Source organism: Mya arenaria, chromosome 10 (assembly GCF_026914265.1).
Source record: "Mya arenaria isolate MELC-2E11 chromosome 10, ASM2691426v1".
NCBI classification, from domain to species: Eukaryota; Metazoa; Mollusca; class Bivalvia; order Myida; family Myidae; genus Mya; species Mya arenaria.
In genome coordinates this window covers 42,535,976-42,549,806 of record NC_069131.1, presented here as the reverse complement: position 1 = coordinate 42,549,806, position 13,831 = coordinate 42,535,976, and the positions used below count along the sequence as shown (strand labels likewise).

The 13,831-nt window shown below is 35.3% G+C and overlaps 1 protein-coding gene across 2 annotated transcripts in view; it reads right to left on the bottom strand.

Annotated features, from left to right (window-relative positions):
- Positions 1-10,463, bottom strand: part of LOC128205159 (uncharacterized) — a 60,117-nt gene extending 49,654 nt beyond the window's left edge. Inside the window, exons 1-2 of one of the 2 annotated variants that reach the window (XM_052906613.1) lie at positions 10,327-10,463; positions 9,464-9,726 (exon numbers count right to left, since the gene is read on the bottom strand). In XM_052906613.1, coding sequence (XP_052762573.1) covers positions 9,464-9,577 — 114 coding nt within the window. In that variant the 5' untranslated portion in view covers positions 9,578-9,726; positions 10,327-10,463. Of the gene's footprint in view, positions 1-9,463; positions 9,727-9,922; positions 10,022-10,326 lie in introns of those variants that run through there. The other variant, XM_052906614.1, reaches the window with a different exon arrangement.
- Positions 10,464-13,831: the final 3,368 nt, after the last annotated feature.

Here is a 13,831-nt window from a genome sequence, read left to right as displayed (position 1 = left end):
TTCCTACATATGTAAAGCGATCAGAATAAATGCACATTGAACACACTACGTGTGCGTATACTGACACTAACCGCTCAATGACTGAAGTTACACAATCGTATCCATATATTGTGCATAAAATGTTTTGATGTTATTGATACTACTAGTACAAGTAAAACTTCCTAGTTATGCCCATTATAATGTAATTCATCGATCTCTTGCACGGAAATTAAAGTTCACCTTATTTTCTTTTCTTTTTTTAAAGTTTATTTCAGAAACATTTATACGTCATCAAAACATTGCAACTGTAGTATATACAGTATCTGTATTTAATTACATAATAAATTATAGTGTGTATATATATAGTGTATATATATAGTGTATATATATTTTCTCTCAGCATGACATAGTGTTTACATCCTGTTTGTCTATCATCACGTATCATGTTATCGTTGTGTATATATATATATATATATATATATATATATATATATATATATATATATATATATATATATATATATATATATATATATATATATATATATATATGTTGATATTGTAATGTGGAGCACGTATACGCTCAAATTACGTAATAAATGAGTTGAACCTTGAACCTTTAATCTGTGTTTGTTGGTTTGTTGTCTTGTGTCTACCATTGAGTCACTGTAAGGTTGATGATAGTGTAAGTTATGGTTGCTTTGCTAGACACTGCAATCAAAAAGGCGTATATCATCCTAAAAATATCAAAGATGATTTTTCCTAACGGTTGCTTTCTTGTTATAGAGGCAATAATTTGCTGCGTGATTGTTATGTTTATATTCTTTTGAACTATTTTTTGTATGTTATATGTTAGGTTTAAAGTATGTTGTTATCATTTTAGGTGATTTCTCACGCTTTAGCAATCAAAGACGATGGTAAACCGGGACGGTGCGTAGGTATACGTACATGTATGTGAACACAGACATACCTCGTGGGGGGGGGGGGTCGGGCGAGGTTCCCCTGTTCAATATATGTTGGCACTGGTGCATTATGAGTGTACACCTGGTTCTCAATTTTCCCATAATTCTAAAACTGATAAAAATGCTGTTGTTGTTGTATGTTTTCATTTGGTGAATTTTTTGTTTTCGATTTTCAAAGATACAAAGGTGCGTGAGGAGACATTGTCCATTATCGCACAATAAATGTTCAGTAGACACCAAATAACAACCATTTGGCGAGATAACTGAAGGATAATTGTTTGTTCCAATGTAAAGATTGTTATACATTACAGCGATTGAGCAGCGAAAGTTATGATAAGGTAAATTAATCTTTAGAAATATCGGCACATTTCAGAAATACACGTGGAGGGATCGCCGAGTTTTGTTTTATTACTAACATTATTACGGTATAGTCAATTATTTGTTAACTGTCATTATCATACGCCGTAAGAAACATTTAAAATGGTAAAAACTAAGTCAAATATCTGAAATTCCTGTCCAACAAATAAATCTATCATCGATTGCAGGAAAATTCCAAAAATCGCAAAAAAGCTTTTGAAAATTTGCGTTGCTTTCGTTACTAAATTTGTTGGCTTTATTGTGTGCACATAGAGAACCTGGTTGCACAAACACTTTCGCAAAACCCGGCAAAACATACCGTGTACAGAGAACTTTAAGCGGAAAAATACCTCTGTAAAATATTTAATACTGTTTTCGCGAAAGTGTTTTGCATCTAAGGTCTTCAATTCAAGGTTTAAGCTTATTAATTCTATTATTTTACCTGTTACTTTCAGATTTATTTTGCAAGGAGTGAACACGGTCTTGTAGACTTTATCATTATGCGTATCATATCAGCATCAATGTTTTCACTGTCCCTTGCAGACAATGCCACATATGAGTCTGTTTGCTACTTAAATTTAAAACTTCTTTTATTCATGTACCATTTTCGCACCTATTAATTAAATAGTCTGACCTTTTTTTTACGTAAATCGCCTTTGAGCAACTATTATTTACTTTATTAATTCATTTCTGATTGTCCAAAAATACCTTCTTACATTTCGGGGATACCTGCTACTTGATATACAGTTTCAGTTGAAAACGAAGTAAAATATTGTTCCATACCCATGTTTCATCTTTTTTGTACTACATGTGTTTGTTCACCGCGCCTTAGTTCACAGCAGCGAATCTCTCATTATGAACAACCTCCCCGGCCGTTTGAATCTCAATTACCTGTATGTCTGTTTACCAGACTTTTACACTTCAATCGACAATTACTCCGAAAATTATGATACGTTTTCAGTTTTAATAGTTTTTGTAGAGTACAGGTGGTCTTAAGGTTTCCCACGAAACAACCACTTGTTTTGCCCGCGCCACGCTCCGTTTCTCGCGGTGATAATGAGCTAATGAGTTTTACACGCGTACGGAACGCGCCCTGTTAAAAACGGGTTTGTATATTCGAATGTAGAACAACAGTACTGTAATTTCTCTCTGAAAATGCTATATAGATATATCAAATTAAAACCTGCATTACAAATATTGTGTCTGTTATATCCCTGACCGTCAGAGCGGTATGGTTTCTTGATGGTGATATTTCTAACATAAAGCCGAATAAAATCATCACTTGTTTCGATAGTTCCGTTTTTTATAGGATGATGTTTTCGCGGCGAACGAAAAAAGCGACAACAAGCCAAGTTAAGCGACTTTCCACGTTCTTGTCCGCCGAAAAAAACACACGCGAAAACCTGAAGTCAAAAGCTAATTAATCGAAGGTAAAACACTACACACCTCGTTAAGGTATCTTCACGTTTTTCCCAGCCACTCGCCTAAACGCAAAATAACGCTTATATGCAACTTTGTCGTGTTTTTGCATTGACGGGACAAAACAGGTCAAACTCGAAACGGCACCAAATCATCGGCGAAACGCGACAAAAGTACCTCTAATTTTCGACCAAGACAGGCGGCCTTCCACGTTTATTATGTTGCGTTGTCGTGGCGAAAGGGCGAAAAATGCCATATTGTTTTTTAGACGTACATGTATTTCCGACCATTTGTCCCGAAAATCTATAAAAACATACACAAAAACAGAAAAAAGCGAACCTTATAATCGAATCGATCACTGATCTAAAACAAATTAAATAGATGTTCAATTTAAATTTATTGATGTTGTTTTTAATAATGACCTGATGATTGTGGCTTTAGCAAAACGCAATAATAATGACACAATTTACCAGACGAAAATATAAAGGAAGCTCTAAAAGATAAATAAATGTACCAGCCAAGCTCCAATTGTACGTACTTGGAAGGGGCACAAACGCACGTTGTCACGAATAGTAGTATCCGAATTATTGCATTAGTATGCACCGTGTTTAAGGTCAAATATTAATTTTGTTGCCCAGGTGGTATTACCATGTAAAGTCAGACTCTGAGGAGATATTCAGAGACGGCCTCAGTGGTGATATTCTTTGCGGTCGAAGCGTATGCGTTAGAGAGGCTGCAGCCTAGAGATGCACTTTAAGTGTGCACCCAGACCATGACATCCGAATAGTATATGGTTTAGATGTGGTAAGTAGTGTTTGGAGTCTACCCTTATTTATGTCTGGTGTAATATATTCATATTTCTTAGAAATTGACATAAAACAGGTTCATTTGGACAACTAAATGGGCATTTGGGGAGACTTGGCTTTCCCGACCTCTAAATCGCTAATGTTTTTACAATTGTGCTTGTCATTGATGGTTGATTTGCATGATACATACTCTAGGTATACCTCAAAGAGCATAACAAACAGACAAGTTTCGGCATGCTGTTTGCAGGCGCTTCTGAGAAGATGTTAATAGCTGATGAATTGACGCAGTAGGTGTCAGATTAATAATGGATCCGAAGTGCATTGAAGTTGCAACAAAAACAGGCCAGTAGGCATGTCTCGTCAATTTGTTTGTTTTGTCTGTTTTGTTTGTTACCTTGATTTTGGCTCGATATCGTTGGAAGTAATTGCGTTTTGAACTCCCACATAAAGCGTGTCTTCGCCGAAAAGGGGTATTCGATAGTGTGCTGCTAGTATTGATCATCGCGTAATTTATAGAAGAAGATGTGTTTGTTTTCCCTAGCATTTGCCAATATGAAAAAAAGAATGATTTGAGATTTTATCAAAGAAGCGTTTAGTTTAAAGCGCCTTATAACGAGTTGTTATGTTCCTCAAATGTTGTTCTTCTTCGGCAGGTTTTGTGTTCATGTTCCTACTCTTTGTATTTTGGTTTTGGTATAGAACCATCTCAAACAATAAAGTGTCAATCTATCGTTACAAAGTGATTTTCGGATTTTAAACGTACTTGCCTTGTGTGTGTGTGTGTGTGTGTGTGTGTGTGCGTGTGTGCGTGGGTGCGTGCGTGCGTGCATGCGTGTGTTATTTTCCTTGTCATTAAGCAAATAACATAGAACCTTTCATGTATTTCAATACATTCAATATGTCCAATTTCAACATAAATTTAAACTATGTGTACTGTACCGAATGCTAATCTGTTTTTCAGTTCAAGAAAACCAAGTCAGTAAGTCCGAAATATTTTCCCGATGTATTGAGAACGTAATGCTCTGTTCCAGTAACGATAATATCAAGATATGTCTATTCATTTGATTAACTGTGATAAGGTATAAACCGTTCATTTCATCTCTGTTCTTGTTAAATCATAAAATGAATGCCGGCGGAATTTCCAATATATCAAACAAATGTCTTGGCTAAATAGTGCGATATTTGAAAGATTTGAACAATGTCTATAAACCAAAGATCACAAGCGTTGATTGGATATTTTTGAAAGAATCTTGTTCGTTTTTAGACGGATTTTGAGATACCTGCCATAACCTTTAATTTATAAGCAGATAAGCTATTTATAAACAGACCAATAATTAATGCAGAAATGAGAAGCTTGATAACATGTCTGATAAAGCAACGCTAAAGAAGTTTATTTCTTTTTTCTTCTTTATATTTGAATACAAACGCATTCTTGGCTAATACAGTGTCAAGTCTGTTATCACAGATGATAACATTGTTTGATACATTCTTAACATTAATATTATGACATGTGTCAGCTGATACGTGAAGGTAGTCGTAGTTGAAAATCGATACGATTTATTAAACATGTTTTAAACTTAAGAAACGATTTTTGATATAATAAACAGAGTATAACCACGAGCATGTAGATTATGTTCTCTCAAATTAGTACTGCAGGAGACTATAATCGAACTGTACATTTTTAAACAACTGGGCCGTTTGAAACAGACACTTTAAATGCCACCGAAATAAGTCGGAACGAAAACCGTTAACTCATGGACACGTGAGAAACGATTTTGTTAATAATCGTCAAGAAAATAATGCGCCTATGACTAAACTTTTGACGGAAAAACTTGAAGATATAAAAAAACCATAACAAATATTAATTGATAATTATTCTTTTAAAAGTGATCATTTCATTGTAATGATTATGTCGGAAGGACCAAAAACTCTCCATGCTCACCGTGCCCAAAGCCTTTGTTAAATCTATTAATCAAGCTAGTTTTATGCACAAAACGTAGATCCAAAAGTACCAAGCAGGTTTGCAGACGAGAGTCAGAAGATAACAAGCGTTATGGGTGTACATCATGGTGGTGTTAGTAGTTTATACTCCGGGTCCCGGCGTTAGCACATTGAAAGGTCCCAGAGTGACAATTCAACTACCGCACACCCATCCTTGGCAAACCATCAGGCGGTTTACCAGAACTAGGTGCCTTCACCTCTGCAAGGAACTAAAAACTTCTATTCATGCCTGGGATAGTGGTACAGTGCGAATGATCGTAGAAAGGATTTCATAACCAATCACAACAGACGTGACCTGCTCCGCCCTGAAATCGAACCCGGGTTGTCCAACGCTCTACCGATTGAGCTAGCCGGGCGGACACCGGTGTACATCAGTGCCGTCACAATGGACGTATACTTGTGTAAACTTGTCGGTGTCAAAGTGTACCTGAAGCTACACAAATGAACAAAAATGCGCTGCAATTTTCCTTCTCAATTTAAATAATATAATATTCATATTGTCTACGTTAGACCAAAATCTACTTCGGTAAAACATGTTTGGAGCCTTAATACTGTTCGAATGCATTGATGGTTTTTTGTTGTAAGTCTGATAATATTATAACTTAAACAGACTCTTTCGTAAATCAAATAGGTTTCTGCATTATAGTTTGAGCTGTTCCAGCATTAATTTTCGTCTCTCCGGGACGGAAGTCTGTTAGAGGTATGTCTCTGGTTTTTGTTTTAACTTTTGGGTTGGAAAGACGTGTACGCCGAAAACCGATGACGTAACTACGTCCCAGATCAAACCAACTGTTTTCTACCGTTAAAGGCTCTAAGTCGTCACAATTTAACCCGTAATAGTTATAGAAAAAACTCTAAAACAGCCTTTTCAATATCTTGCAAATACATGTAACAATTTATGTTCACATAAATATAAATTAGTAAGCGGTTATCCGATAACGTTTGTCATGACCAAAACTCTTTCACGCTTCGTCAACTATTCGTATGTTCTTGATTTATTTTGCAACTTTATAACATACCATTGGTTTTCTTTTGCTATCGTCGTGGAACCGGATCGGTTTTGGGTCCAGGATCGATGCGTTACGCGTTCACTTGCAGTTTGGGTCGTTTTTTGAGCGTTTATGGTCTGCCTTATCTGCGAAGGGAGAAGATGAAAAGAGGGGCCAGCCTTGGTTAAAGGAGAACGACCAGACTCAAAGCACCTAATCCTGGCGAAAGGAGAAGATAGAAAGAGGGGATAGCCTTGGTTAAAGGTAAACAGCCAGGCTCAATGCGCGTCACCATGGCAAAGGGAGAAAACGGCAAGAGGAGCCAGCCTTTGTTTAAGGAAAACAACCATGCTCATTGCGCTTCATCTTGGCGAAGGTAGGGGATGGAAAGAGGGGCCAGCCTTGCCAAAAAAGAAACAATCAGACTCAGTGCGCATAACCTTGAAAAAGAAGAAGAAGATGAAGTGTGGCCAGTCCCGGTTAGAGGATAACAACTCAGTGCCCGTCACATTGGCGAAGGGAGAAGATGGAAAGATGGGGCCAACATTGGTTAAAGGAGAAAGACCAGGTTCTTTTCGCATCAACTACTTGTAAAATGCGAAGAAGTGTCTCCGTTAAGATTTGGATGAGAAGTAGTGACTTAGTTCGTTTCGAATAGTTTCACTTGATATTGACTGCAAAAGTGCGATCTTTTTCGGTGTCGAATGCTTAGACGGTATAATAGTCGCGATCTGCGGTTGTGCTTAGCACATAAATGACAGAGAAAATAAATTAATCAAGGTTGTGTATATGTCGAAAGGTATTAGCATGCTGAAATTGCACGATTTTAATGTTATGAATTTGCCTGCATAAAGATAAATTGTAAAATTATCGATGTCGGATATACCAATCAAAATCAAACGCATTACCGAAATAGTCCACACGGACGATCGACAACGCAACAAATAGTACATTGCACATTAATAAAAAAGTTAGATGGGTATACTTAAATTTAGATTTTTTAAATAATGTATTGGAAACTAGAAAGATATTTTTGTTCGAAAGTGTAGCTGAACAAGTTAAATTCATTACTTAGCATTTAATATACATAAATAGCGTGTTATTTGTTCTGTTTCATTGTTAATCAAGTAAACGGGCTGGGACGCAATTTCAACGACCTCATTTCCGAATTGATGTTATGTTCCAATATAGTTTGGGGCAGTTTTCTGTAGAAATGATAGCACAAAACATCCAATTAATTGCATCTTATCTTTATATCCATTTTAAGCATATATTAATAAAAATAACTTACGTTATATAGGTTTCGTTGCTCACTCGGTGACATAAATTGCCATCATAAAAATAATGTATGAAACATATATATCTTATCAAACTGTGTATTTAAGTGGATAAACACTGTTAAAGGCTCGTTTTCACCATGTTTAGAAAACTTGTTAAATAAACCACTATTTAACGACAACTTATGCAGCATCCCCTTTACCTTGAACCCTGCATGGTTTCTGACGCTTCCAGTCATAGTGTTATATTGACTTAGCATTGATGAACTAAGCATTATTGAAAGTTGAACCAAGCTTCAATGTCTTTGGAGCTTCAAGAGGATCACACGTATAAGGTTAACTTTGTGATTCATCATAAATGTTAGGATAAAAGTGAGGTTGACTGATCGAAGTGCAGTTTTACCCCCGTAGGAATTCCTGCCAGTTTTCATAGACTGACCAAAGGCGACATCTTAAACATTTATCGGCATATAAGATTGATTCATATGCCTGTTTTCTGTCCTAATAGGTCTTTACTGCTATTTGATCATTCTTCCTTCAACATAAATCATGTAGCAATTGTTTTCTGAATTGTCGTTGGAATAATTGATGCGGGAAGCTAAAATGATAATTGTCAAACATGAGCTTGGTCTGACCTGCACATGCCGGCTCTCGAACATATTCGGGATATACCTGATTGCACAAAAGAGATTACCGATGCACAAATATATGAGTTTTTGATGTCTGGTTACTCTATATTATTTAGGTATCATTCAAGACTATACTTATGATGATAAAACAGGCAAGATTGTTTGACCTTGGACATTGCAAAATACATGCAAGTTATTTAACGTTTGGTCTCAGTTGAAATAAAAAAGCAACTTTACAAACTGTAGTTACTTCATGTTTAATTTATTTGTGGCTAAGCAGTTTTCATATTAGTAATCAACAAACAATTTTCAATTGATTTCATCATTTATGGGGCACCGGACATCAAAAATATAAGATTAGTGTTAATGTCGGATTTATGACACCATAGCAAAGTACATGTATATGTATCTTTTCAACTTGTTATTTTTTTGCAAATACCAAGGCACGTATCTTTCCAAAAATAATATAGCTATTGTTTTGATGTAATTGAACTCTTCCAAGGCAAACTCCTAGTCTGTTTAGTTTAACAAGGTCTCCTGCAGCAGTGTTCCATGGAAAAATAAGAATAAAATAGGAGCTTTTATGAAACTACTTTCAGTAACAATTAGGAAATTAAGAAACTGTTTTATTTTGAAAACCAAACTATTTCATCTAACCCTTGATGAAACTTAGCAATTTTAAAGTTGTTGAAAAGTTTTAAGCCATTTAGCCTTGTCAGGTCGGCAATGTTTCAATCAACTAACTCTTAGTCCCGAGGTTATCGGTTAACAAAATAAACGCATAAACAAATAAACTTAAAAGCGGATGTAGATATTACCATTTTGCACAAAAACGTAGGAAAAATAGGAAGCCTTTTTAAAAATAGCAAATGGTAGGAAACATTTTTGAATTGATTGTTAACTATTGAATTAACATTTTAGCAATAAATGTAGATCTTAGATTTTCAACGAGTTCATTTAGACAATCAATTGGTGATATTAAGGTCATTTTAGACTGTTTAAGATAACTTTGAAATAAAATCATGAAATCATGAAATATCTTACCCCATAACGTTTTCCCGCCTGAACATAACGTTGTTTTCGTTGCCTAATCCCTCCATTTTGGTCCGAAAACACTATGTCACAATTTTGCGCTAGCCAAAAATGCTGAACGTCCATTGCTCATGTATCACGACAAACACAATTTAATAATATTCCTTCTCTCACACTACATGTTTGTGACATATATTCCTTTCTTTACCCGTCTCGTTATCTTTATCCTCTTGTTCGCCTTCACAGTTCGTGTATCCCAAACTTTCTATTGAATCCTATAAAACATCAAATTTGCAATGAATTTTAACGATAACAAAATCAGTTTGGTCGGAAAATCAACTTGCGTAATTATAATTTATAATAGCGGAAACATTTGCTATAACTCATGTTTTAATAAACCAGGAAGTGCAATATATCTTTTTATTCCATCTTATCTGTTTCGCAGACATAACCATCTAGAACTATACCTACAATCAAACTATACGGTAAATAAAATAGGGCCTTTGAAAGTTTCCCCGCGTTTAACTCCTAGATAGTTCAAAGAAATATAGTAAGTGAGCTCAAACAAAAACCACGGGGCATTTAATTATACGTATTTTGTTCGTTAATTGCGAAGTTGAAAGAACGTTTACAATCCTTGCAACTGATTCTGGCCAACAGGATCAGAACACTTGAGAACAAATCTTTGTAATTTAAATGTTTAAAGTACTGGGCATGATAATCGTTCATTGATTTTGAACGCATTCAAGCTTATTTTCAACAAGTATATTCCATCTTTTTTTATAACATTGCTTTAAAATACACATCTAAAAAAAATAAAAGCTTGAATTTATATTCAATTAAACGGTATCGATAAAACAGATATATTCCAATACCTGGTTAAATTATTCCTTTATGTGCACTGTTTCTCAATCACGCAAGATATTAGCGAAGAAAAATATTGTTTAATATATGTCAGTTACACTCTGCGTACGATTTTGCGATTTGCGGTTGCCCATTTGGTTTCAGAAAGCCACTAATTAATTAACAAGATTTTGGCAGTTTCCCCGCGGCACTAGAAATGCTCATAATAATTTCAGAACCTCTCATATTATTTCTCAATATTTCAAGGAGGCTTTTTTATATTTTGTTGATACCGATTCTGTTTACTGCAATACTAGCATTCGTACAGCCAGCGTTTTCGTGAATTTGGATGCTATATGATAAAAGCAGCGTCCAGTTATAAAGCTTGCTTTTCGCGAAATGTTTCACTTTGATTTAATTGATTGAATTGAAATGTTTTAGCATTCGTTTAAATATAAATCTATTCACTACTTACAGATTAATTAATATTTTTTGCGCCTTGACTGTTTTAACTGGATTGATGTTTTACTATAATAACCGTACTATTACTTTGATAAAAATCCGAAGTGGTATCAAAACAGTACCTTTTTATCAAAATAGGCAGTCAGACAATTCCAGAAGTCTTTTAATTATGTCGAACATTATCCGAGAGATGCCGGTAAAACCAGCCATAGCCAATGAATACGTTCAATCGTATTGTTTCCAATTGGGTAATTCATGCTGCAACAGCCATTGACGTCATCTTATTAACGCATGAATCGTACGATTGATTTTTCGAATTGATAATTTTGAGTAGTAATTGTATCTATTTCGAAACAAATAGTTGTTGTAACTTTTACTTTTACTTTACATGTGAAATGTTTATTTTGAATTGATACTCTAACTTATAGGGACTAGACATCAGATTGTCCTTAAAATCGGCAAATACAGTATTTCCTAAAAACAAGCCTAGAATTGTCAATACGAGCTAGTATGATGCCGATATTTAATGCCCCATTTAACATGATTAAAGACTATTGTGTTGCTATCTTAGCTGTGAGTTTACCCGTTTTAATATAGCGCATAATGGTTTTCCAGATTAAAGTGTGTATATTTAGCATGTAAAAGAAACGTGATTAGTACAGATGAATAAACAGACGCGAATTTTAAATTAACTGGAATCTACCTGGTAGACAGACCCAGTAATTTTTGAATTGAAAAAAAATACGCAAAAACTGCGCGAGATAAAGCATGAGTCTTGTCCCTTTACTATTTAACTAAAATTAATGATCTAACGAATTGGTGCCACACGCTCGTTGAAGAGTTGGCACGATTGAGCGTAAAGGTGAAAAACGAATATGTGGGGACTATTCACCAATTATATGAGAGTGCATAAACGATACGATCAAATATGCAAACCTCCAATTTTGTTGAATGTATTGGATGTACAAACGAGATCATGCATTGGCGATTATCTTTAACTGTTATCTATGGTGCGTCCCAGAATGCAAAAATGTGGTACCAATTTAAAAGATATTGCTTATAGTTTACTTATAAGTAAAAGAAATTACCCAAATTACATTTCAGGTAAAGTTGTCATAAATTGTGATTGTTTTTCTTTTTGCATCTGATATCAATATATTAAAAAAAAATGAGATTTACTTGGCGACTGATATTGAACGAGATGTTCTAGTTTACCTTGCGACTGTTTTAAACGAGATTTACGTGGCGACTGTTATTAAACGAGATGTACTAGTTTACCTTGCGACTGTTTTAAACGTGATTTACTTGACGACTGTTATAGAACGAGATGTACTAGTTTACCTTGCGACTGTTTTAAACGTGATTTACTTGACGACTGTTATAGAACGAGATGTACTAGTTTACCTTGCGACTGTTTTAAACGAGATTTACTTGACGACTGTTCTTAAACGAGATGTACTAGTTTACCTTGCGACTGTTTTAAAAGTGACTTACATGACGACCGTTATTGAACGAGATGTATTAGTTTAACTTGCGACTGTTTCGTACGATGTTAAACCATTTTTACCCCGTTAAGCCGATAGTATTTTTGCAAGGTTAGAGTATGTAAGAGGTTAAAATAGGCGACTGTTTTGTACGTGATTTAGAAAGGCAACATTTTTGTACGTGATTTAGCTAGGCGACTGTTTGGTACGTGATTTAGAAATGCAACATTTTTGTACGTGATTTAGCTAGGCGACTGTTTGGTACGTGATTAAGAAAAGCAACATTTTTGTACGTGCGTTGACTGCTGTGTATGTATTGTGCAACTGGTTTGTACGTGATATAAGTAGGCGACTGTTTGTACATGAATTTAAAAGGCGGCTGTTTGGTACGTGGCTTAGAATGGCTACTGTTTTGTTTGTGGTTGAACTAGGCAACCATTTTATTAGCGGTTGCGATAGGGGACTGTACGTTGTTAAGATAAGTGAATTTCGTACGGGTAAGATAAGCAACTATTAAATCGTGTTTTTGTTTTATCGCAACAGTTTGTAAGTGTTTTAGATTGGCGACCGTTTTGGACATGGTTTTGTGAAGCGACTTTTGTTTTGCAATGCGACTGATCTGTCCGTTTTTAAGATAGGTGGCTCGTTTTTAAGCGCTTAAGATAGGCAGCCGTTATAAGAGATTCATATAGCCGACTTCTTTTGAAAGTGGTTTCGATCATCGTCTGTTTTGTAAGTGGTTTTGATAGGGTGACAGGTGGTAGGTGATATGTGGTTGGATTCGAGATTGTTTTTAGATAGGTTACTGTTTTGTACGTGATCTAGATTGGCGACTGTTTTGTATGTGATTTTAGAAGGCCGATGTTTTGTATGTGATTTTAGAAAGGCCGATGTTTTGTATGTGATTTTAGACAGGCCGATGTTTTGTTTGTGATTTTAAACAGGCGGATGTTTTGTATGTGATTTTAGACAGGCGGATGTTTTGTATGTGATTTTAGAAAGGCCGATGTTTTGTATGTGATTTTAGAAAAGCGGATGTTTTGTATGTGATTTTAGACAGGCGGATGTTTTGTATGTGATTTTATACAGGCCGATGTTTTGTATGCGATTTTAGACAGGCGGATGTTTTGTATGTGATTTTAGATAGGCGGATGTTTTGTATGTGATTTTAGAAAGGCCGATGTTTTGTACATGGTTTAGAAAGGCGACTGTTTTGTATGTGATTTTAGAAAGGCGGATGTTTTGTATGTGATTTTAGACAGGCGGATGTTTTGTATGTGATTTTAGACAGGCCGATGTTTTGTATGTGATTTTAGACAGGCGGATGTTTTGTATGTGATTTTAGACAGGCGGATGTTTTGTACATGGTTTAGAAAGGCGACTGTTTTGTACTTCATTTTCGATTGGCAACTATTTTGCTCGTTAATTATATAGGCGACTGTTTTGTACATGATGAGGTATGACACTAACTTGTATGTTATTTAGATAGGCAACTTTTATTACGTGATTTAGATAGGCGACTGTTTTATCCGTAATTGACTTAGGCGACTGTTTTATCCGTAATTCACTTAGGCGACTTATTTATCCGTAA